The sequence below is a fragment of the Sebastes fasciatus genome, chromosome 9 (assembly GCF_043250625.1).
Source record: "Sebastes fasciatus isolate fSebFas1 chromosome 9, fSebFas1.pri, whole genome shotgun sequence".
In the NCBI taxonomy this organism is placed as follows: Eukaryota; Metazoa; Chordata; class Actinopteri; order Perciformes; family Sebastidae; genus Sebastes; species Sebastes fasciatus.
In genome coordinates, this window is record NC_133803.1 from 9,198,759 (window position 1) to 9,223,495 (window position 24,737).

A 24,737-nucleotide genomic window follows, 5' to 3' on the forward strand; every position below is an offset into this window, starting at 1 on the left:
TAAATGAAAACATTTTAATTGCTGACCTATTTTCACCCAAATAAGTGACAAAAAAACTTTTTAGAAGCAAAGTCGAGGTTTGCAAATTGGCTTTTTTGTCATCACATTTGAATGTATATAAGTATCAAAATCACACATTGGGGTGGCAAAAGTGTTTTCTAACAGCACATTTGGTGGCTCAATAATTTCAGCAGAACTCCAATGTGCTATTTGCAACAACAAAAAAAGTAGGGACATGATTTCATTCCTCAAACAGCAACACTGTTTGGGATTTTGTCAGGGGACATGTTGTAGTACGGCAGCTTCTTTCCGTCGTTCCTCTTCTTGATGGAGCTGCTTATCTCTACCAGCTGCTTCCTGAACCTCTCCATGGCCGCCTTCACCGGCTTCTCTATGAAGTGCTCATCAGGATACATGCCCAGGTACAGCTGCAGGGAGAGAGGGGAGACAGGTCATTCAGCCGGGAGGCATGCTGCGAGGAGAGAGGCACATGTTGAAGGAGTGGGAAGCTTCTTGGGAAATAAAACTTTATAGTTTGTATCAAACTTTGGTCCTTAAAACAAGCGTGTGTGTGTGTGTGTGTGTGTGTGTGTGTGTGTGTGTGTGTGTGTGTGTGTGTGTACGCCTGTGTGCGTGGACGCAGAGTGCCCTCTCCGTACCTCGCCCTCCTGGTACTGGCTGAGGGCCCAGACGGCGCCCAGGTGCCAGCTGGAACGGCCGCGATCAGGGAGGCTCTCGATGATCAAGTTCACATCCGCCATGCCCTTCTGGTTGGGCGGGGGCTTCCTCATGGTGGACGGAGCGTTGGGGATCCAGGAATACCAGTCATACTAAACAGTGTACAAAAAAAATACAGTATGTGCAATGCAGTACATTTGATCTATGGAGGAAATGGATCTATGGCCAAAAAATAAATTTATAAAATACTCAATAAATAAATGAATGCCATTAAATGTACAAAAAATGACATTAAAAATAAATGGAGGCATTATTAATTGATAAAATGTGACATAAATTGATATTTTTGTTTTAATTTGCTTCTTTTTTGTTTCCCTTCGTATCAATACCCCTATGTACTCTTCTTTTATTTATTTTTATTGCCTTAAATGTATTTATTTATTTTTGATTTGGGCAGGTTCTGTCCTCCATATTACTCAAGTACTGTACATTGACAGCTGTAATTACTAGTTATATTACAGATAAGCTTAAATATAATGAATTGTTCAAGATGAAACCAGTGGATTTGTCTTGTGACCCCTTACAAAATCCTTTAATCACCCCATGACCCCTCAGATTTATTTTGTGACCCACTGGAGGGGTTTGACCCCTATGTTGGGAACCACTGGACTAAACTATCTTAATGTATATAAAGTAGTTATAAGTAGCAACTAGGAAATGCTACTAACCTATTGATGCATCCAATAATGTCATCTATAATAATATATCAGTCAAGTGGGCCAAAAGTTCTCTTACTTTTAATACTTTGCTGATGATACTTCTGTACTTCTACTTAAAGGTCACATATTATACTCCATTTAAACTAGTTATTATAGGTCTCAGACACCTCCAAACCATGTCTCTGAAGTTTTTTTTTCAAAAAAACAATCAGATCATGCATTCCAGCATGTCTCTATAACCTCTGTTTCAGCCCATTTCCAAAAGTGCTGATTTCTGTGTCTGTAGCCTCTGTCTCCTCCCACTCTGCTCTGATTGGTCAGCGTTTTCTGTCAATCAAACGTCCTCAACAACAGCGTCACCCTCCCCCTCCCTCCCGGAGAAGCACTCTCTGAGAGAGAGAGAGAGAGAGAGAGAGAGAGGAGTGGAGAGATAGCAGCTAGAATAAAGTTTATAAACCACTTTAAAGTTTATAAACCAGAAACTTCACCCAGCGCACGTTACCGGAGGAATCTGATCAGAAATCGGCGACACATGATGAACATCTGCGGTCCAGATTCCAGGTTTTCCTGACGGTTTCTCTCAGGTAAATAATGCTATTTATATCTCTGTTAGTTAGCTCAGTGTTTACCTCATGCATCAACTCTGTAAACCGTAAACATACACTCTGTTTTACGTCTGTCTTTACAGATCCATCTGTGAGAAATGACCGACAGAATCATCCCAGAGGAGAGCAGACAGCTGAGAGCAGATGGCTCTGTTTACATGGAGATACAGAGCTAACCCGGTAGCATGTAGCTAACCCGTTAGCATGTAGCTAACCCGTTAGCATGTAGCTACATGCTAACGGGTTAGCTACATGCTACCGCTATGACACGGTGTGTAAACACAGCGACCATCAGGGTGGAAAATAGAAGATGTGAAACAGTAGTCAGTTCATTATTTCTGCTAAAAGATAAACGTATGGAAGATCAGAGTAATGGTATATTATTTACAGTAGTAGCTGTCTCTGTGTTACCATGACTACAGACCACCGGAGCTTAGCTTACCATAGTTTACCAGAGCTGAAGACTTTCTCCTGTACCATGTTAACATAACTAACTAACAGGTGAGATGATTACAAATGCTGTGAATAATTAATATTGTCATCTGTCAACTCAAATAAAGTTTGACTGTGAAACAGAAATGTGTTGTGTTGCTTACAGTCACTATTTACTACCTGTAATCTGCTACATGCATGACATCAAATATATATAATATATAAATATCATCTGTTTAAACAGTGTAATTACATAAAGCCTTTGTGAATGAACATGTTATATTTAGATGATGGGAGTACATGAAGACGGTTCTGCTGGTTCTTGCAGACTAACTGTAGGAGCTACTTTGCTCAAGTTCGGTTGAGGAGGAGAGACAGTGACGCGCTGTGGGGCGGGGTCAGCTACTGAAGGTTCTCTCTGGTTCGACCAGGAAACCCTTACGTGACTTGCATTCTCTAATGACGTCAGGATACAAGGAAAAAAGCGAATTTTTTTTCTGCACCCATTTCCGGACAAACGGAGCAGGAGAAAAAGAGAGAGGATGGTCTTTTATGATACTATGGTGGCCTGTAGACACACTGGGGACAGATATTGATGTTTAAAAGACATGGAAAAGTGCATTTTGCATAATAGGTGACCTTTAAGTAGGATTTTGAATGAAGGCCTTGTATGGGAGTATTTTACACTGTTGTTCTGGTACTTTCAGTCAAGGATATAAGAACTTCCTCCACCACTGTGAGCACGTGAGCACACACACACAAACCATTTGTTGAACTAAAATAAATGTCAGGTTCCTGATTACTCACCTGTCCAAAGTTGACCGATGCGTGCTGGGCTGAGGCAGTGAACACAACGACGGTCAGATACTCTATCAGCTCCTCACGGGATTTCAGGGACTTGGGAAACTCTGTGCACAGAAAGGACTTACAATTAGAGATTAAATCTTCACAAAAACCCCACTTTCTTTGGTTGCTTTGTAAGGGATCTTTGCACAATGTACGTAATGGAGAAACGCAGGAAGGGTATTACAACACTGAAGCGGTGACACCATCAGACTCCTGCGGCTTCCTGTCTTCCCCCTCAAACCATTCGTCTATGACAGAACAGATTTGAATTTGTAATGCTGTCAGTTCCCTGTCGTACCTGTCTTCTACAGAAAACCCTTACACCAATAAAAATGTCGAAGGCTGAGTGAGCTGCTTCTCTCCTCGGGAAAAGAAACTTTACATATCGGTTAGTTGCTGCATTTTGAAAGAAAAATTATACAGCAGGACGTCTGTATTGTGTACCCACCGCAGTGATCGAAGTCCTGCATACCGAAGCTGCACACGTCTTTAATGAAGGCCTGGATTTCTTCGTCTTTCTGCACCGCCTCATCGCTAGTGTAGTAAATATGCACCACATCAGACACAAAACTGCCAGGAAGAGAACAGGACAGCAGTCACGTATAGAGGAAATATAAAATGCTGTAACTTCTCTCTCTCTCACACAAGAATAGAAATGTTCCCACACTGTTTCTGCGCTGTTATGACTGTTTTCTCTCCCTCAAACACACAGACTATTCATCTATAGAAACTCTTTTAAAAAGAGTTATTCCTCACCTCATGGTAGCCTCCCACACTTTGTAGCCGTCGTCTCTGTAGAAGTAGGTGGGAATCTCCTCCTTGCTGTCCACACCGCGGGCCTTGATGAGATCCGGGAAGCACAGAGACCTGAAGGTCAGAGACTTCATGCCCTTCTGGATCAGCTGGACGTGACCACCTCCACCTGTTGCGTTTGCCTTGGCGAGGATGGAGAAGATACAGTGTACATATAACTTTGATACTGGCATTTTCTGAATGTCATTTAGTTAGAGAAAACGAATAGACCTTTTGGGGCTTTTCCAGCACATTATTTCCTCATATTTTTCATGCCATTTGTTTGCTTTTACCTCAAAAATAAAAGCCTCAATGAATCATCCGTCAAAAAAAAAATAAAGTTGTGTATGTAAAGTTTGTCCCTTCATTTTGTATCCACAGCCTCACCTTGTCAAAGATGCCACACTCACAGATGAGCTGCTCTCTGGCCTTGGTGTTGATGGCGATGGTGAAGCGAATGTGTGGGATAAGTAGCTGGAACAGGGAACATTAATCCGTGAATCAATCAATCCAATGACTGAATCCATCAGTTAATGAGTCAGAGTTTTACCTTATACACAGGGTGAACAGCAGGGAGCCTCCTGAACATGGCAATAGCAAACACCTCAGTCATCAGATGAGTCCTGAGCAGGTGTGTGATGGTCTGGTGGTACTGGAAGTCAGCCGAGCGAACCCAGATCTTAGCCAGCAGCCATTCGTGCTGACCGTCAGTGGGCAGGAAGATCGGGTTGTCTTCACCTGGAGTCTGCCCGATCTGGGAAAGGACAGAAGGAAGAAGAGGAGAAATGGATTTATACTGAAATGTTTCCCTCGTGGTGTAACTCACACCTGCTCAACTTCACTGCACCTGTATGGCTATGGGCATGATCTTGTTCTGGGAGTTCTTGTAGAGCAGACAGAGCGGAGCTGCCAGGTACTGCAGCGTGCACGGGTCTGTGCGGTTAGGACTGATGCCGTCCAACACCTCGTAGTCTGCTATGTAGACGTTACCTGCCTGGAGCCACAACATTGGTTCACGTAGTACGTCAGTGGGAGATTTAAAGTGAGACATAAATAGATTCACAAAAACAACAGACACAACCATGTTTACCTCTATTTCCTGCTCCAGAGTCAGCTCCCTCTCCAGGCTGACAGAAACCATCTCATGAGTGACGGGAAACTTGTCAGGAAGTTTGGTGCACTTTTGGATCATTACGGGGTTGCAACCGTTCAGAAATTGGTACCCAAACATGAAGTCTTCCTTCCAGTGCTGCATCACATACTCTGGATATTAAATTAAATTAAATTAAATTAATTTAAAATAAAATAAAATAAAATAAAATAAAATAAAATAAAATAAAATAAAATAAAATAAAATAAATAAAATAAAATATGGCTGACCTGAGATTGTGTTTTTGATTCTCACAAAGATCTTCTCAAAGTCAGCGAAGTCACTCCAGGAGGACTGGAACATGTGCATGAACTGGTTCACACACAGGTTCTCTATTCTGGAAATACACAGTCAACATCATCATCATCATTCTTATAATCATTATCATTATCATATTTGTCACCCTAGTCATGTCAAAAAGGTCAAAGTATCTGAAATCTGATGCATTTTCGTACAATATGTCAAATTAAACACTGCAATTAAAATCAATTCTGGAAAATAAAATGACGTGTTATACTGTATGTATGTAATTATGATGATTTTTGCAGAACGAAACGGCCTTAAAAGCAATATTACCTTCATAATTTCTGTCCACAGAGCTGCAGCATTTCTGTCTTTGAAGCTCACTATGCCAAATTGCATGACTCATTTTCCATCTCACCTACTTCTCCAGTCCACATATCATTATCATACATCATTTTCAAAGCTTTTTGCTATATCTAGCAACAGAACTCCTGCATGACACAAACAGTTGTGTTGTGGATCTGTTATGTTATATTGTGTCTATGTGCAAGCTCTAAACGCCTTGCATGAGGGCGCAATGCAAATGTGCCTGGTGATAAACACACAATGACACCTCTGTTTTTCCAGGAAATCCTGAGTACGGAAAATAGAAGCATCAACATCCGATCGTCTCATCATGAGGCCTTTGCATTGACCATTGACTCACTCTGTCCTGTAAACTGTAAACCTGTTAAAGCTTTACTACGGCAGGCTGTTAGAGGGAGCACGTACGCCTTACTGTAGTTCAGAACAAAGTCCACTCCCTTCTCACTGTCAAACTGGATGTCCCGGGGCAAATCCTTGTGTCTGGTAGCATCTATGCTCATAGGGAAGCCTGGCTGCCACTCCTTCCATCTGTAAAGGTGAGCAGAGAGGTCAGTGAGCAGCCTCGGCCTCCTATAACTCAATGTGTAGAGTGAACTTGCCTGAAGATTTTATTCCTCGAGTCCAGCTCTTTCTGTCTGTGCTGCTTGACCACGCTGGTCTTATCATCCTGAGGCAGATGTGCTGCAACAGACACAAGACAGACACAGTGAGTGATGGAGCAGAGCTGGTTACTGCAGACTCTGACTGATGTCTTAACAGTAATGCACCTCTTCCATCCCGCAGCACAACCTCCTTGTCATCCACCAGCCAGCGGAAGCAGGGGAACTCCACGTAGTCTCCAGACGGGCTCTTGACCGTGACATACTTGCAGTACCAGTCGTCCTGCACCCAGTACTTCTTCTTCTCGATCTTCACCAACACAATGTCACCCAGGTTCTCCCCGACCCTCACGTCATAGGAGTCCACCTGCAATTTAGTCAGTGGCTGAATAAACAAGCTGGAACAAGAGTGTGATGTACTGAAGCAGGGGTGTATTTTGTTTTCTGAAAGGGACAAAGGTGAACACATTTCACATGTCACCACAGGTATGTGAAAACATCAATGTGTCACATGTGCTTTTTGTAAAGAACATGAATTTCACAAGTAATATCCATAGACTCCGTGACGTCACCCATATGTTTCTGCAGAGCCGTTGTGAAGCTCAAAGTGGGTGGCTCACTCTGGCAGGTCGCCACCTTGACAGTGACGACACAGCCTAACTCCCAGTTAATCCAAAAATGGGCAAAGAGGTGGAGGAGGCCTTGGTGACGTAGCAGAAAAGACAGCTATCAGCTAGCGTACATCCCCATGCTAGCGACCTGGTACGGCACCCACCTGTCACTCAAAGCGGCATGCCCTCAATTATGCCTAACTTTAAGCCTTAAAATAATTTAAATGACGGAGTAATGTAAAAATTCACCCCTGAACAGTTGTCATGAAAACATATATCTCAACATGGCGACGGCTGAGCCGGCAGCTTGCAGCTAACAGTGCTAACAGCGCTAACAGTGTTAACCTTGGGGGTAACCGGTAACCGGAGGGTGGGTGCCACGCTTCCGCGACGACGACAGCTGTGACCGTTGTATGAGAGCAGTGCAGACCAGCGGCCATGAGCTAGCCAGTGGGGCAGCCCGGCTAAGGCAACAAAGCATGAAGAAGCTCTGATTACAACACAGAGAGGGTGAGCGACTTCACTCTCTGCCCACATTAGTCCTCTATATATTTTCATAGCAAATAGCTGTTTTCTGCTATAATAATGCTCTGGATATCGTAACAATTTATATTATGTTGTAATAAAAACAAATTATTTAGCTCAATGAAATGTCTTTTTTCAACTTAAATTACAACTTAAACAGGTAAAACTCGCATCTTGATTTCAATGGCAAAATAGGTTTTAATTTGAAATCTGTATGAAGAATGTTAAGTAGATGCTACAATTTATTTTTACATCTCATCCCGACTTTAAAAAGCAGCCCAAGACCCACTTCTTTAGACTAGCCTTTGCTCAGCTTTATTTATTTAGCTTTTTTTTTTTTACCTTTATATTGTCTTTTAATTTATATCTTTCCTATGTATTTATTGTGAAACACTATGTGAAGACAGATCTAATAATACACATATACTTTACTTATATCTCATCTTCAGGCTATATTTGTCATTTGAAACAAAAGGTGTGACAGTGTAACTGTCACTGCACCGTCTCTGGAGAATAAACTGATGGGAGCAGTTTAATTAGTCAAGAATACATTTTAGTGACATAGTAGAAGAACCTCCACTTAATAGTTAATTATGAAACACTGCACAATGTACAGTATATTATAAAATATTACAAAAAGTGAAAAAGAAAATTACTTTGCATTAAAAGCAGCAAATATTTTCTTACTTATTTTTTCTACTCATCTTTGTTTTCCCTCCAGAATGAAATAGTTAATTTTCAAACAGAAGTAACCAAGTTCATCTCTGCAGTAACTTCTTCCTCTTTTATATCAACATGCAAACAATCTCTCCCAGCGTTTGTGTGCAGTTGTTGATGCTCGCCATTCATCAGAATAAAAAAAAAAGAACGTATTTGTGACACAGTTTTCCTCACAGCTCTACAGCAGCATCACTTACCGCCCCCCTCTCAAAGTCATTGTACAGAGGTTTGTCCAGCAGCGTCCTCTCACTGCATCTCTCTGTGCCCACCAGTGTGATGTAGATATAATCATCCGTCCCTGCGAACCACTGGCTCCCTGTGGAAATGGTCACTGTGTAAGAAGGCATGGCGGTCACACCGGTCCAAATGCCCTCTGAGGATGAAGAAATCTGCAGAAGAGCTACAACCACCCACGTAAGGTTCGCCTCAAGATTTTAGCAAAGGCGAGTTTCCCCTTCTTTAAAACGGTATCTCTTTCACCGGTGTGCACTTCCCACTTCTCCCCATTTCTCTTGCACAAACAAGAAAATGTGTAATCATGCATTAGAGGGAGGTGCAGTACACGGATCTCCACCCTCACACTATAAATGAGGTCACAATATAATACGACTTCCTAAATGTGTTATCAGTGATGATACAGACATGAATGTGGGAACAGGGAGTTGATATCAAATTCATTGTCTTTGTCTGCAAACCATGGGAGGATGTTTTATAAAAGCACAATAGAATGAAGTCTTGTTTTACAGACAAAACCTGAGAATGACTGGGTTTTAAATGTGACCGGTCTAACCGGGTTTAACTGAATGAAGGGGAACATCTTTTACACATCACATTTACCAGTCAAATTTGTACGTGACACTGGACAACAACAGGTAGTGTGTTCCAGTTTCAGTGAAATAAATGCAAATGCTTCCCTCTGTGGTTTTACAGCTGAAACTGTAACAGGGCTATGTGCGTGTGAAACTTGTTCCTGATTCACAACTTTGATACAAACTCATGATACTGCCCCTTGAAAAAAACGGTCTGACAGTAGGGAACAAAATCATTCACATGTTCACTCACAGACAAATAACGATAGGAAGCGTTGGTACTGTTTTAAGAAGGTGACATGTAATGTAATTCAACCACTGCTTGTAACTGAACATGTACAAATAGAGAAAATAAAACTGGCAAACATAAAAAAAGGCATTTTCATTGTTCAATCACTCAAAACTATGCATCTTCTTTCAGTCACATCTAACACAGCTTCATAAAGTAGTACCATTACAGACATTTACACTTATAAATATCTTCCTTCTCTTACATAAATCATCTGTTGCAGTGAGCAGCGGGAACAGAGATGATCTGTTCTCGAAGGATTGATAGGAGACTTTGTAGAACTAAAAAAACAGCAATAACAGAAATCCAAAGAGCAGTAAGTGAAAGCGCAGCAATACTGTAGATGAATGAGTGGAACCATAAAAAGCAGAAATGTTCCCGAATACTATATCCCCAAAATGATAGCTGCCACTTATCACCAGTGAAATAGTGGGGTTATACTCTCAAGCCCACGCGGAAGTGCCCAGTTTGGTACTGTAGCTCATTTATTATTCCATACGCTTGGCAATCAAGAGTTACATAGAGGTCTTTTATTTCAAGGTGATATGGGAGAATTATAGGTTGTGAGATTTTTAGACCTTTGTTCAACAACACCTTCACACACACAGAGAAGGCATCAGGCCATTTGGAGCGACTGGACAATTTCCAACAAGATGAACAGACAAACTGAAATTGGTTTCAATCTGGTTAGCAATTTAATAGTGACAGCTGCACCGAAATGTACATATCTAACCACCATGTAACCATCCAACTGAGGAACTACTGAGAGGTGGATGACTGAAGCCTTTTCAACACCCCACTTCCTCTAACAGTGAATAGCTTTTAGTGTGAGTTCTTGGTATATTTCAGTATTCTAAGGCAGTAATTCCCAACCTGGGGGTCTGGACCCCTCCGATGGGTCACGTGATGAATGTGAGCGGTCACAATATGATCAAAGAGCAACTTAACATCCCGTTTTAGCTTGAACACGCTTCCTTTCATAAATTCAAAAAGTGCATTTGATCCCTGACACACGCTACCACCCCTGCAACCGCTGACGCTCCACCCCCTCACAGTTCTGACAGGTCGCCTCTCCAGTGTTCCTCTCTCTCCCCGAGTCTAAACCCACGCGTTTCAGATGTTCTAATGTTTAGATATAACATCTGACAGTCACCTAGTATTCATAGGGCTGTAGCTACATACTCAACTCTTATTTTTGCATATTATTGCATGCCTGCAATCATTACTCAATACTGTCTACACTGCTGACAGTCGACTGCTGTATCTATACAGTATGTCGGAGGATGGGGTGGGTGAACGTGATGTTGCCTCTAAGATTTGACCGATTTTTGGGGGGTCAAGTAGACAGAATTTAGTGGATTGTGTTTGGACTTTCGTCATTTTTTTTTTTTTTTTTTTGTGAAATATTGGATAGTTTTACCTCTTCAGGCCTCCAACAATTATTCAATTGAAACAATATGAGGAGCTTAGAAAGGAAAAAAATCCCTCGTTGGTGGATATATGCAAACTGTGATGAGTGGTCGGATGAAGTGTCATAGGACAAAAAGGTTGGAAAGCATCTGCTCTTTGCAGTTCCCCCTCATTCATATACAGCGATCTAAAAGCTGAGGCATCAACTGAGGTGTGTGAAGAAGAAGAAACTCCAATTAAAACACATTAATCTCTCTGGTGAGGTAAGACATCGTAAGTAAGCAGAGGAAGGCAAGAGGCTGAAAGAATAAATTGAAAAAATGAAACTTCATTCAGTAATTAATGTTGAGCCATCTGGGACAATAAATGTAAAAAGCCATTCAGTAGCACTAGCAAGTAGTTGAACATTTTGGCTGAACTGGGTTAGAACCACTGCATATATTATACTCACTATCTGACAACTGGCTTTGTAGACAGACGTGTTAAATGTCAATGTTGTGTCCAGCTCTGATGGTAAACGATACAATTGATATTCAATGCTGCCACCCAGTGGCAACAAGTCGCTAAATCAATAAATAAATGAAGAAAAAAACAACAGTGATGAAGTGCAAATTTCTCCTGAGTCCCTTCACGTCCCTGCAGACATGTCAGACCTACATCCATATTATGTCAAAATGCTGACATCTTAAACTCAAAATATCTTTCTGATCACAGCTGAGAAAACATGTACATAATTCAATAATAGCTACAGACTAAAAACAAAATCTGAGTGCACATTAACAAACATAAAAAAACTTTTAAAGATTTTTCCACAATTGAAAATACATAAAGTAACTGCTCTAATTCAAGGTTTGGCAATGAAATGTTAAGTAGTCTTAAACTGAACTCATGTGCCACCTCGGTCACTGCATCTTTAAAAAAACAAACAACAAAAACCTGCAGGTTAATTATATTGATTTTAGATCTGTGTAGAGAACAAAGGCAAAGACGCACAAACAGAAACTTCTCCTAAAGTTACTGCACCCTAAACCGACACTGTAAATTTAAAGACTAGATTTAAATCATCACATTATTTAAAAAAACTCCAGCAGCCACATTTCAACAATAGCCAAGCCTTTCATCACCAAGCCAGTAAAAAGAAGAAGAAGTGATAAACAATAAAAAATGTAAGTGTTTTTAGGGGTTATATACTATTCAAATAAATGCATATTGATGAGTTCACTTCTTGGTAAAGATTAGAAAGAAAGAAAGTGATCATTTGATCATTTTAAGCTGGTGTCCGTCTTAAAATCACCGAGACGGGTCATGAGATAGGAAAAGACAAGCGAGAGTACGAGGACATCTGTGTGAACGAGGGGGCTTCTACACAATCAGAGGTTTGTTGTGGTGTAGCCGGCAACACGGTTAAAGAGCATATCATTGCCCCGAGCCGCTGACCTGCTGTATCCATTGATGAGGGAGTTGCTCAAAAAGTTGGAGTGAATCTTCTCATCACAAAGCAGGAAGTAAGAGGGAATGAAACAGGACAGACATGGAGTGCCTTACTGTCTGATGTCCAGTTTTCCTTTTTTTCAGCATGAACTGACTTCCCTGGTGTCTTCGGTGAACTCGAGGAAAAGGCGATTCCCACACTGAGGAGTTTAAGACGTAGCGAGTGAGCTTCAGATCACTCTACGATGGAAGCATTGAGGTGGATCTGCTTAATGACGTGGGGCGGACGGGCCCGGGAACAGACTCGGGAGGTATAAAAACCGCGACTAGTTCAGGTGGAGGGTCTGCTTCATGAACTCATAGGTGGTAAAGGCCACGGCCTGGGAGGGGATGCAGCGGATGTAGTTGAGAGAAAGGCCTCGGTACAATCCTTTCTTGATCCCGTACTCCGTATACACGTACGTCAGGGTCTTTTTCAGTGATCTGTTCAGGTGCAAGATGAGAAATCAGAAAACGTTTTAGAATGACAGAAAAAAAACAGATAAATTTGGTCATGATATGTCCTGAGTTTTTTATTTTATAATTTTATTTATGAGCTCACCAAAGCAAAATTCCCATTTATTTCGAGCTGAAAAGTATTAAATCTTGCACATATTTACACTACAATTTACAGTTTCTATTACTGACATTACAGGCATGATTAATCAATGTGTTTGCTGTTGAGGTTTCCCTGTGCTATAGGGAACCAAAGCCTGTTGATAAACAGCAGTCATATTAACACACAAAAATAAAACTTGGGTAGGAGACAAGCACTGATGATGTATTGACTGGACCTTGTGAATACGTTCTGCTTAAATTTCAAGGAAAAGCACATAATGCAACAACAATGGGCAGTGTTTGGACTGGCATTGTGTGAACTTGGCTCAGAGCTCAGTTGCTATTATGCTCCTTGGAAGGTTTGGGCTTTAACATTTTATCTAATGTAAAAATGCCCACCGACCTCTGGAAGTTTCTCTCCAGTTATAAGCACGCAACTCATCATCAAAACCTGCTTATAAAACCAAATGTGGAATCAATTATTTTAAGAAGGAACTCCTAAATTATTGTCCAAAATTCAAATACTATTTTTTTTGTCACAGAAGAAAAGAGAAACAAGGACCAAACATTATGTATTAATGACTCAATATTACGGAGAGTGCAGAACAACTTGCCCGAGGAAACAATTAGACATACACTGACTAACAACTTCTTAAGTACCAATTAATCCTGTAGCTTGATGAGCACTTAACCTATTATGAAATGATGATGTTCATCAGCACTGTGCTGTGTGAACGGCGTTCACATCTATTATTACCCTGAGTATCACAGTGAACCCTTACACTTACTGCTCCTTCATTTCTCTTTTAAAGGGTCACCCATAAGATTATAGTTTTACAGATTTGCCCCCCCATTGTTTTATGAAGTACACTGCACACACTGGCAGGTATAATGAGCAGCAGCACCTCATGGTATAACAGAATACGGAGAGCAGGAGCATTGGTGATACTTACGAACATTTATCAGAGTCAGGAAGCACGGTTCCTAACTGCATTCGTCTCCTAGCCACATCCAAGGGGTACCTAGCGGAAAAAAAAAAACGACAATGAGACACATAAACCACCAATAAATCAGTCTGATCAATAGCAAACTCCGGCCACTCTGTCAGCTCAAAGCTTGTTGGCTGCCTGCCAACGGCACTTACGATATTGTCTGAGCGATGGCACCGGCGATCCCGCCGCAGAGCAGGTTCACGTGGGTTTTCAGGATGAGGACATCGGGGTTGTCTGAGGACGGGCGTCCCAGCTGCTCTGGGAACTGTTTCAAGCCGAGGCTCTTCAGGGTGCCAAAGGTGAAAAATGAGAAACCTAGAGGGGTAAAAAAAAACGGACGGGAGACAAAGAGTCAAGCTAATGCAACACAAAGAGCACTGGTGAAGGAGGACATCTCATGTTGTTCTGCACACTGATCTTGGATCATTATCAATCTATGCAAAAGAATCACCTGCATAAGGGGCCATCCCAATAAGAGTTGGAGTAAGTCCCCTGTAGAAGCCTTTTTTGACCCCCTCCTGGTCAAAAAAGAAAAGTAGTTGTGATTGTAAGAGGTAGATACAGTATACATTATTAACATCATTAACCACATGTACTGTTTGTGACTGTGTTGTTTGGTTTAGAAGTTGAACCCTAGCCCACTACCTTAAGGTAGATGGTGTGGAAGGCATTGGCAATTCCAGTGTAGCAATGCTCTCCTGTCACCTGGAAGGCCAGTCTGGCTCGGATCACATCCAGAGGGTAGGTGCATATCACCGCAGTCATCCCTGAAACACACACAACATCAAAACAAACGTTGTAAGAAACACACACTTTATGATTATGGTTATGCTACAACATGATTTACTGAGATTAAACATTCACATAGTGTAGCTGTATGTAATTTCTTGGGGTGGACTTTTCCACATCTTTACTGGCATGGCGCAACACTGTACATATTGCCAAAGCGTATTTAAATGTTGAGAAGTTAACTCACTAAGGGTGCAGCGAGAGCCTTTGCTCTACATGGAGCCAGCTTGTCCTGAAAGTCTGTTCTTTCTATTTTTGATCAGTAGCCATGTTCAAATAATCTGCTGTGGTGTGATGTCGATTTAATGCCAGATAGCTCTGCATTTTGCTCTGTGCCTTTGTTTGTGTTTACCAATAGATGATGTATTTTAGTTTTAACTGTGTTGTAATTTGGTTGTTTAATTGGTGGTACGGTATGTTTTGTTCCTGAGACTTTGGTTTGTTGGTGGAGCAGGTTTACTGGGACCCTGACCACTTCAATATTGTTTTACTAATAATAAGGGGACGCTTACTTGCATCGGGGTGATGCAGAATTTGTCACATTAGGAGAAAGTTTGTACTGATGTGACAAATCTAAACATAGTTTATGATTCAAGAGGAGCAAATACCGATGCCAATAATCAATAAACTTACGAGAAGAAAGAGGCACAATGACACACAACGGGGCACAATGTCTATGCCAGTACAGTACACGATATCCAACTGGCACATTTCTTATCTTTGTGAGAAAGATATATTACCAGCCATAGAACCTGCCAGGAGGCGGTGGATGTGTCCAGAGATCCCAATCTGTTTACTTAGCACCTATAGAGGACGGAAACAAAGGTCAACAGCAATAAAAACCATGCACAGAAGTTTCAAAATGTCGTTATAGCCAAAAACACATACAGTAACCACATACAGTAACAACATACAGTAACAACATAAAAGCATATCACATTCCCCTAGACAGCTGCTACAATCAGTTTTTACTATCACCCACTTTTTATAACATTGCCCTTTGAAAGTGTTTCACAATAAAGTAAATAGAGTACCTTCTTGTATTTGTCAAAGGCCATGAACTGGATTGCTCCATAAGGAAATATCCTGACCATCATCGCCCCGTTACCCTTGTACAAGCCAAGGAAGCCTTCTTTCTGTGGCACAGCTCTGAAAGTGGCAAGCACTCCTGCAAAGAAAGATCAGTGAAGTTTCACTCATGTGGCCCAGATGTGTGAAAACAAACACTTTCCATGATTGGCCCCTGATGGTTTTATTACCTAGATGTTTGTAATGGGGGTTCTGGGCTTGAAGAAGAATCTTGATTCTGTCCAGAGGAGCAATGGTAGTCTTGGCGCAGCATCCTGCAACACCTAAATGAAAACACAGAAACACAGCTTAAACACATTCATCATTAAATATGCAACTTTTCATGTTACCACAGCAGAATGGTGGGCGATGTTTTTTTTGTATCTATCTTGAGTGAATCTTGCGATAAAGCAGGCATTGGGTGTCATACAAGTGTGACAAGGGAACAAGCGGAACAGTCAACACAGACTTTAAAGTGCAACATGTGTTTCAAAATAAAAATAGAGGAAGAACCACAAACAACGACACATAAACTTAAGTAACTGTCATTTTTTAAATAACAGTACGATGTAGAAAACAAATACTGTACAAAATAAAAAATATGTTTAAATCCACCTTGTGTCCGTTTGTAAAAACTATGATTACATCAATCTTGCAGATTTGTTTCAATCAGATGTCACATGTAGGCTGTGCTACAGTTCTAAAGGTAACACAACATGCTTTAAGGATATAAGGATAAATTATGTGAATTGCAATTTTATTTTTAGCTTGTTTTTATTTTCTAAACTTTAATGTTTTTATAACTGTTTTAATTATGTCTTCATGTTCTTTTGCACTTTGTCGCATTGTTCTTGAATGTTTATGTAAAGCACTTTGAATTGCCCTGTTGCTGAAATGTGCTCTACAAATAAAGCTGCCTTGCCTAATGATTAAAAGTACCCATGTTCTCCAATCAAATAGTAGTGGATTGCACTTTTGTTGTTATGTTTATTTTAAAATGTTTCTTCATGTGTCAGGTCTTTATTGCTCTTTGAAGGGATATTCTAGTGTTGCTTGCCGAGCTCCTCGGGGAGGTCAGAGGTCAGTGTCAGCAGAGAAATGGTATCTCCAGAGCTGCTGTTAAAGGTTTTCATGAAGCAACCTATGTAATCATGTACAGTATGAGCGGGTGGCTGTGCAGACATCAGTTTCTAGGTCACAAAAGACACATGAAGGCTTGAAACTTGTGGTGGTACAAGCCTTCGTGTGTCAGATCCTACCTCCAGCTGCAAAGGAGCGAAGAAAGTGGTAGTCCCTCTTCTTGGCAGGGCTGCTGCTTCTGCTGCTGCTGCTGATGGCAGGAGATGTGGAGACAGCAGCCTCAGATGTCATCCTTCCTGCTCAGTCAGGAATCTGACACATCCATGGCTGTCCAATATGAGAAAAACACACTGTATAAATACACACATGTGACTATCAGCATGTATCACCATCCTGGCAAATAGCTCTATATGGGCAAACCAGACTATACAACCAGACTAGTAGGTAGATTTACAAGCTAAGAGACTGATACTCACAAGACAATCAAAACTGTTAGAGTCACAGAAGTGGAGGGTCTGTCAGGTGAGATCTCTTCAACAGATCACCGTGGCCATAGTTTCCATCTTCTCTCTCTCTTTCCTCTGGTTAATCCTGTCTGTTAAACTGTGTCGTTATCATTAACACCGGCTGGTATCACACCGAGAAGACCCGTCCTTCACTGCTTCAGTCGACAACCGGACAAACTGCGTATTGATGAATGAAGCAGAGACACTAACACACACTGTGCCCTTCGCCCGCTGACGACTGACTGACCACATACCATCTGACCGAGAACAGGCGCATGTTAATGACGCGGGTTGACGTCAACAGAGGGGGGCCAGGAGAGGGGTAATGGGAATTCAGGCTCTTTTTAGTGAGCCAGATCATTTGGCTCAGCTCACCAAGAAGAGCCGGCTCTTTCGGCTCCCAAACGGCTCTTCGTTTTACCACTTCTGCCTTTTTATAATTCAGCCAAATTTAGCGTTGTTTTGACCTATGATTAGTATGTGTGCACATATATCACTTAAATGATTTCATATTATTATACTAAACCTTAAAATTTCCAGAATATCATAATTTTACATGCTGCTTTGTTTCCGACTGTCACTCATCTTGTCTGCTATTCGTGAACCGCATCGCACCGCGACGCACCTCAGAGCACCGCACCGCATCGCACCGCACCGCATCGCACCGCAACGCACCGCAACGCAACCCACCGCAACGCAACGCAACGCAACGCAACGCACCGCAACGCAGCGCAACGCAACGCACCGCAACACTTAGCAGCGCAACGCATTCTGATTCTTGTCTGTCATCACCTGATTGGTCGCACGGACGTCATTAACACAACATTCAGTCAAAATCAGTGCATGGAGTGCCCGTGGCGCGGAGAAGATCATCCTATCATTCTGCCTTGAATTAATTAAGAGCCGGCTCTTTGAACTGGCTCGTTCGTGACGACACATCACTAACGGAGAGGGGGCGGACTAAATGGTGGATAAATATATATATATATATATTTAGTATTGATTTACAATATTATATGTTATTGTCAAATTTATGACGACGACTGTACGGCGCTGGTGAGACGAGTTTTACATTAATAACTCAATTTAAAGGCGTATAAAAGTGATTAAACGCTGCTATATTCAATGTAAACTAGCCAGCATGCTAATATTAACGGACGTTATTAATCCTCAACTGGCGGTTGGTGGACCGTTAGAACCGTTACTTTTATCACACCTCCGCGTCCACGTGATAAAACACAGGTGTTTATTGGCGGTTTGCAAACCAGCTTATAGGTGCATTACCGCCACCTACTGGACTGGAGTATAGATTGGCAGGAAAAAAATAAATAATAATAATAAAATAAATTTAAAAAATAAATAAATAAAAAACAATAATTATTAATAATGATAACAATAATAATAATAATAAAATTCTCTCCATTATTCCTGTTTCAAAATGACAGTATACATAGAAACAGCAGAAAACATTAATAACATTTACATACAAATGAAGCATAGCGAAAAATAAACAAAGAGCTGTGCCAAACATAAAAGGACAACAGAAATGAAACAAAACCAACATAAAATTTAAAAATTTAAAAAACACAATAATTTTTTTTATATATAATAATAAAAAAACGAGAGTATGACAATCATTTAATTAGTATTACTATTATTGTTATTATTAATAATTATTATTATTTTTATTTTATAGTTTTTATTTTATTGTGTGTTATTTTTTCTTTCGTCAATCCTAGCAGATTGTAATATTTCCATCATCTACTCCTGATAGCAATGCCCTTCTTTCTTTGTCATATGTTGTTGACACACAGAGATGTTACTCCAGCCCAGGTTTTCTCTTCCACTCCTCCTCCACAGCCGACGACGACGAGGTTTGTTGGCCAGCAGAGAGACCGAGAGGGCTGCGTCTGGTGGAGGCAGAGAGGGAGAGAGAGAGAGAGAGAGAGAGAGAGAGAGAGAGAGAGAGAGAGAGAGAGAGAGAGAGAGAGAGAGCGAGAGAGCGGTGCTGCTCTGCTCTGGATGGATGAGACTGACTGACATTAGAGGGATTTAACTGCTGTCGTGCTCCGTAAAGACTACACACGGCTCCACGTTGAAGACCATTATTATTACTCGGTGTTTTGTTCATGTCGGTGCTTCTATCATGTCCGTGTGTCCTCGTCGAGAGAGGAGTGAACTTGCCAGCAGCAGCAGTCTATATTTGCCGAGGAGGGAAACCAACACCATGTCTCTCTGTGTCGCTGGAGCGGAGTATTATTAGCAGACAGTGCAACTGTCTCGCTCTCTGGTATGTAAAGCATTTCAGCCTTTAAACGAGTAAATAAAACCCCAAAACAACCTGAATCTACACGGCGCTTTACATGACAGCGGTCAAGTGCATAAAGGATAATAAACAGCGAGTCTGGAGGTGTTTTTACACGGTAATAAACATCTCTTCCGCCAGGCACAGAGACGAAAACAGGATCCGACCTCCGGCTCGAGCCCACTACTCCTCAACCTGCCTGCTGCTGCCCTTTAAACAGGCTGAGCCCTGTTACTCAAGCTACTGCTTGTTTTTATATCTTTATATCTTTATCCAAACTGTGGTATTGTGTATATCAGTGCATTATCTTTATTGACGTCAACCTTTAAAGCACTTGCTTGTCCGAGTAGATGTTTCAGGCGGGGCAAAAAGTGTCATTTCCAGCCAGACAAAAAGTAAAGATATGTAAGTTTATTAGTTGTAACCCACAGAAGACATTCCACAAATGTGTACCAGGATCTGCAAATATTTCACTATATCCACAAACATGTATTTTTGTATTTGTGTTGTGTAAGGTCACATCCACAATGAAAAATAATAAAATAAAATAATTTAAAAATAATTTAAAAAAAATAATTAAAGTCCAATAAAAACTTCCATATAAAGAGCATTTGTATAGATTTAGCTTTGTAGCTATTGTACTATGTTTTCAGTCACCTCATGATTTTGAGTTTGTTTGTACTGTGCTTAACAGTTTTTGTCGTTATTACACAGAAAAAATATATGTATAAATATATGTGTTATATTTATCTTCCTGTTTACTCTGTCTTTATAGGTCATGCACTGCAATTACGCAATAATGACAGCATCATAATTTCCAGTTCAAGAATAAAAAACACAGAAGAGGAAGATTTTTTTAAAAACAAAAAAAAATTGTGTGTCGAGCAAAAAGGTAAACATTCACCTGGCTGCCCCCATGCTGGCTGCCAGAAATCCTCCCCTCCACACCCTCAGCCATGCCTGCTCCTACCAAGCTCGCCAAGAGACAGACACCTGCTCAGAGAAGAAATGGCCAGAAAGTGATCAGCACCAAAAGGCAAACCTGTAACTCAAACAAACCCAGGGGAAGAGCCGCAGAGACGCCTCGGAAAACACCTGCGGAACCCAAAAGGGCGGCAACCAGGGCCCGGGCGCAGTCGGGCCGAAGCCCCCGTGGAAGAGGGGTTAGTGGGCCTGCTAGTCAGGGCCCTGGGAGGTCCACTGGCAGAGTTAACCATGCTGTAAAAGTAACAGGATCTGCAAGGCTTAGACGGCTGAGCAATCTGCCTGACCACTGTGGCGAGTTACAAGACCCCCTAGAGCGAAGGAAGTCCCTGCGGGGCGCACGGGTGTCTGTTACTCCCTGCCAGCCTCCTAAACCTTGCAGAGGGGGGAGAACCAGCAGGGGGGGCGCGGCGAGACAAGCAGCATCACAGCAAGGAAACCCAAGAAACAAGCCCTCAAGCACCTGCAGCATCAACGACTCAACTCCCGATGAGGAAAATGAGAATCTGGAGGACACCTGTGATGCTCAAGAAATACTTCCAGTTTCCCTAAAAACTGATTTTGAAGTTCATGTGAGTATCAAAGATCAGGGTTTAGGAGTCAGCAATGCTAAAGAGGGCAGCCCTCTTAAAGCAGATTCACCACCATGTAACGACCTACTGGAAGACAGCGTGCAGCGCAGCAGTGACAGCACTATAACCCAGCAAGACACAAAGACTGTCAGCCATAACAGTGAAGGTGACCTGAGGTGTGGGACTGGGGTGTGTGATGATGTTGATGGACAGCTAAAAATCGGCAGTGACAGAAGTAAAGATAGCCCCTCTGTGCTAACGAGTATCGGCTCACCAGGGGTGCAGGGCAGCTGCGAGGGAAATGACAGTTCATCCATCCTCGGAAAGGAGCTGCATCATCTTGCCAGTGATGGTGAGCAAGATGATGTGTGTACTGTCCATCAAGAGGAAGGTAACATGTTGGACTTGAAAGAAAATAGGACAGATGAAAGAGGGATTGTTGTCACTGAGAGAAAAGAGGAGATAAATCATGAGAGAGGAGAGAGTTTAGAGGAACAGAAACCAGTTGAGAGACAGAATGAGACCGTGGAAGAGATGGAGGAGATCGTTGAGGAGCTGGGTAATGGTGAGGGAGAAGAGGGAGGAAAGAAAGAAGAGGAGAATGATGTTTCCATCAATCCTGCTGACTCCCAACCCAGCACTCCAGCCTGTCAACCTCCAGCTCCACCTCACTCTAACAATGGACTGACAGCACAGTCAGAATCATCTGTAAGTGTGCTATCAATCTCCAACACATCTACCTCAAATCACACCAAAGCCCCCTCCACCTCAGAGGCACTTAGCCAAGAGGTTCTGAGCCAGGGTAAGACCGACATACAACCTACCATTCATGGTGCTAAATCTCAAGTAACAGGGTCCTCAGCTGTCGCTGAAACTGCCCTGATGGTGCAAACAGTTCTAGTAAAAAGAAATACGCCGGTTATTATCCGCAGTGACTCCTTCAAACCCAGGTTGGGGGAACCACACCAACTGCAAAGCCTAGCGATTCCTTCTCCTCGGGGAGAGAAACGAGCTTGCACACCAGCAGAGACGCAGACCAAAGATAGTGAATCCAACCGAGAGCCATTGGAGCGCCACACCCAGAAAGAGACATCTTCACTGTCATCGTCGTTTGTTCCTCAGTTGAGCACAGATGCCCTTACAGCTCGGTGTGAACCAAACCTCAGCGAGCATAGCGTTGTGGTAGCAGAGCCGGACTCAGTGCCAAAGATCTCGACTCTTTCTCTGGACAGCAGCTTCACCTTCTCCTGCAGCTCAGAAAGCACTCGCTCCTCTTTTTCTTTTGACACTGAATCAGAGGCAGGGTATGGAGAGTCCAGCCCGACTATTCTACCTGGATCCTGGGGGCCAGAGGGGGCCTGCTTGCCCTCCTGGAACGCTCCGAAACCACAGAAGAAGGAGAGGAAGAAGCGGAGCAGGTGTGGGATGTGTGAGCCATGCCTGAGGAAGATCAGCTGTGGCCAGTGCAGTTGTTGCCTCAACCGCAGGACGGGTCACCAGATCTGTAAGATGAGGAAGTGTGTGGAACTGAGGAGGAGAAGACCTTCATCTCTGCTCACTCTCTCTGCTGCACAGGTGAGGCTTATATTACACGGCACGAGGGCATTTAATTACATTTAATAGGAACACATTACAGTGGGTTTTATTGCAGTCAGGTCGTTCAGTTCGTTCTCACAAGTAAAATGAGACGATGATTAGAGTGTTAATTTACTGGAGTTACTGCATCTAACAGCTGATCTGAAGCAACTGAAACTGTTGTTACTGTCTGACAGCATTGCTTTTGATCTCCGAGGTTTCCCAGCCGCCCACTGGTAGCAGCAATAATCGAGAGTTGAATTAGCCAAACAGTTGAAACAGAAGGTTTCACTTTCACATTGTGTTTCACATTTTCCTCGGTCGGTTTCAACAGATCCTGCACACTTAACTTCATGGTGTCTTCCTGTTAAATGTTGGGGAATGTGTTGACTTGAGTGATAAAAGGGGAAGTGTTTGTGTGTGTATGTGTGTGTGTGTGTGTGTGTGTGTGTCCGTGCGAATAGAGACTGGGTGTGAATGCATGCGCAACTACAGTGTTAGAGGGGAAGGCGCTGTCACATGACCCGCAGTCGCTCAGCACGTGCTTAGAGTATGTTTGTGTGTGTGTGTTTGTGTGTGTGTGCCATCCATGGTGCAAGCAAGGGAATGAGCTATTTTATGAGTTGCACGTGGTGACTGTGTGTATGTGCATGCTTGTGTGTGTGGATAGGTATGGGTTTGTAATTAAGGCCAATTTGAGCCGGATGTCTTTGCACACAGTGGCACTGAACGGCATTGTGAATGCATATTTTAGAACCCATTTAAGACAATGAACACCCAGGACACTAGTTAAGAGAGGGATTTTTCCCTGTCAATTTTGCCATAATCTATAATTTTCTATCAAATGACCATGTGAAAACAATGAGCCAATGCGAAAAGGGTTGCTCATAGTGATGGACCTATCTTTTAAATCTGCAGCTCCCCTCGGCTCTACAGAGCTCTATAGTGAGTTTCAGCTCATTGTTTAGCTGTTCAGCCTGCAACTTAAACTTTTTAATTCTGTCTCTCACCACTCTACTCATAGTGTCATTTTCTGCCACAGAAGGCAGCTGTTTTCAGTGAAAAAGCTCTAAAAACCCACTGTACGTTACCTGCTCAGCACCAAACAGCAGACGGAGACAGTTATCGACTAGCTGGTGAACATAATGGAGCATGTAGTAGCTAAAGGGACACATATTTCCCTCAAGAGTTAGTAGAGACCAAAGACAAAGCTAAAAGAGAGTGACTATTGGACTTATATTCAAATCCAAATGAATAATAATGTTGTTTCCTCTGCCCCTGAGTGGCCCTCCGAAAACTATGATTCAGTTATTGCAGGTTTAAGTGTCTGTTTACCGTGTTTCAAAAAAGATAAAGGAGCATGTAAACTATGAAAGTATAGAGTTGATGTCCACCTCTGCTGCTTTAACAAACTTTTGAGCCTCTTCATTGTTTTGGTTTCTGGCATATATAGGCCTATATATATATAACCTCACTTATCAACCACATTTCCAGCCACAGCAGGTAACTGCTTTCAGCAACAGGAAGTAGGTGGTGAAGAAGATCCAGCATATAGTAACCTAACAACGACCCACATATTTTCTCAGGACTTGGTTGAGACCAAAACAGAGCTAAAGGCTATTGAATGGTGGACTTAGATTTGTCAAGTGTCCAGAAACATGACTTTAATGATGTGGCTCTGTGTATGCAGCATGTGTAAGAAGGCAAATGTTTTGCTCATACTTTAGCAATACCAATATTGTGTATGGTTGTCAGCTTGTTTTGGAGTTATTTTACCCTCTAGTGGCCATAAATGATTAATGCAGTTTTAAATTGTTTAATTGTTTGTGCATGGAACTTTATAAAGTAGTATCCAAATTATTCAGATGAGGTGTTAGCTAAAAAAGCATTTCTGATTATGGTGCATTATCTATAACATGCTTATGTAGGGACAGACGGCTAATAGACATGTTCTCAATCATTTGGGTAGTTGGGAATCAGAGTTCCTTCCAGCAGCTGGCTACCAGAGCATAATCATGTGCATAGTTCAGTGGTGTCCATGTGG

General features: G+C 42.0%; 3 protein-coding genes across 3 annotated transcripts in view; 1 reads left to right on the plus strand and 2 right to left on the minus strand.

Annotated features, from left to right (window-relative positions):
* Positions 1 to 8,805, minus strand: alox5a (arachidonate 5-lipoxygenase a). The gene is made up of 14 exons (XM_074645857.1): positions 8,484 to 8,805; positions 6,599 to 6,797; positions 6,431 to 6,512; positions 6,237 to 6,359; positions 5,453 to 5,559; positions 5,163 to 5,335; positions 4,920 to 5,066; positions 4,623 to 4,826; positions 4,460 to 4,546; positions 4,037 to 4,215; positions 3,729 to 3,850; positions 3,242 to 3,342; positions 660 to 830; positions 1 to 428 (listed from the first exon to the last, which is right to left on the minus strand). The coding sequence occupies exons 1-14, from the start codon at positions 8,631 to 8,633 to the stop codon at positions 249 to 251; spliced, it is 2,025 nt and encodes a 674-aa protein (XP_074501958.1). The 5' UTR covers positions 8,634 to 8,805; the 3' UTR covers positions 1 to 248.
* Positions 8,806 to 9,374: 569 nt separating this feature from the next.
* slc25a16 (solute carrier family 25 member 16) lies at positions 9,375 to 17,543 on the minus strand. Its single transcript, XM_074645858.1, has 10 exons — positions 17,228 to 17,543; positions 16,931 to 17,078; positions 15,863 to 15,955; positions 15,638 to 15,771; positions 15,344 to 15,407; positions 14,460 to 14,581; positions 14,266 to 14,332; positions 13,967 to 14,129; positions 13,776 to 13,844; positions 9,375 to 12,708 (listed from the first exon to the last, which is right to left on the minus strand). The coding sequence occupies exons 2-10, from the start codon at positions 17,040 to 17,042 to the stop codon at positions 12,552 to 12,554; spliced, it is 981 nt and encodes a 326-aa protein (XP_074501959.1). The 5' UTR covers positions 17,043 to 17,078; positions 17,228 to 17,543; the 3' UTR covers positions 9,375 to 12,551.
* A 1,668-nt stretch (positions 17,544 to 19,211) lies between these two features.
* Positions 19,212 to 24,737, plus strand: part of tet1 (tet methylcytosine dioxygenase 1) — a 32,065-nt gene continuing 26,539 nt past the window's right edge. Inside the window, exons 1-3 of the mRNA XM_074645862.1 lie at positions 19,212 to 19,547; positions 20,338 to 20,411; positions 20,445 to 22,693. Of these exons, the coding sequence (XP_074501963.1) occupies positions 20,519 to 22,693 (2,175 nt within the window). The 5' untranslated portion in view covers positions 19,212 to 19,547; positions 20,338 to 20,411; positions 20,445 to 20,518. The remainder of the gene's footprint in view (positions 19,548 to 20,337; positions 20,412 to 20,444; positions 22,694 to 24,737) is intronic.

Bases quoted from the DNA above. Each gene is read 5' to 3' on its own strand.
- alox5a (XM_074645857.1), bottom strand. From the start codon at position 8,633: ATGCCTTCTTACACAGTGACCATTTCCACAGGGAGCCAGTGGTTCGCA. The intron at 6,513-6,598 runs GTGCATTACTGT...TGTCTGTTGCAG, and splicing joins TGTGCTGCGGGATGGAAGAG to CACATCTGCCTCAGGATGAT. The intron at 3,343-3,728 runs GTGGGTACACAA...TTCTGTGCACAG, and splicing joins GCAGGACTTCGATCACTGCG to AGTTTCCCAAGTCCCTGAAA.
- slc25a16 (XM_074645858.1), bottom strand. From the start codon at position 17,042: ATGACATCTGAGGCTGCTGTCTCCACATCTCCTGCCATCAGCAGCAGC. The intron at 14,582-15,343 runs GTAATATATCTT...TGTGTGTTTCAG, and splicing joins CCTGGCAGGTTCTATGGCTG to GGATGACTGCGGTGATATGC. The intron at 12,709-13,775 runs GTAAGTATCACC...GCACCTGAACAG, and splicing joins CCTGACTCTGATAAATGTTC to ATCACTGAAAAAGACCCTGA.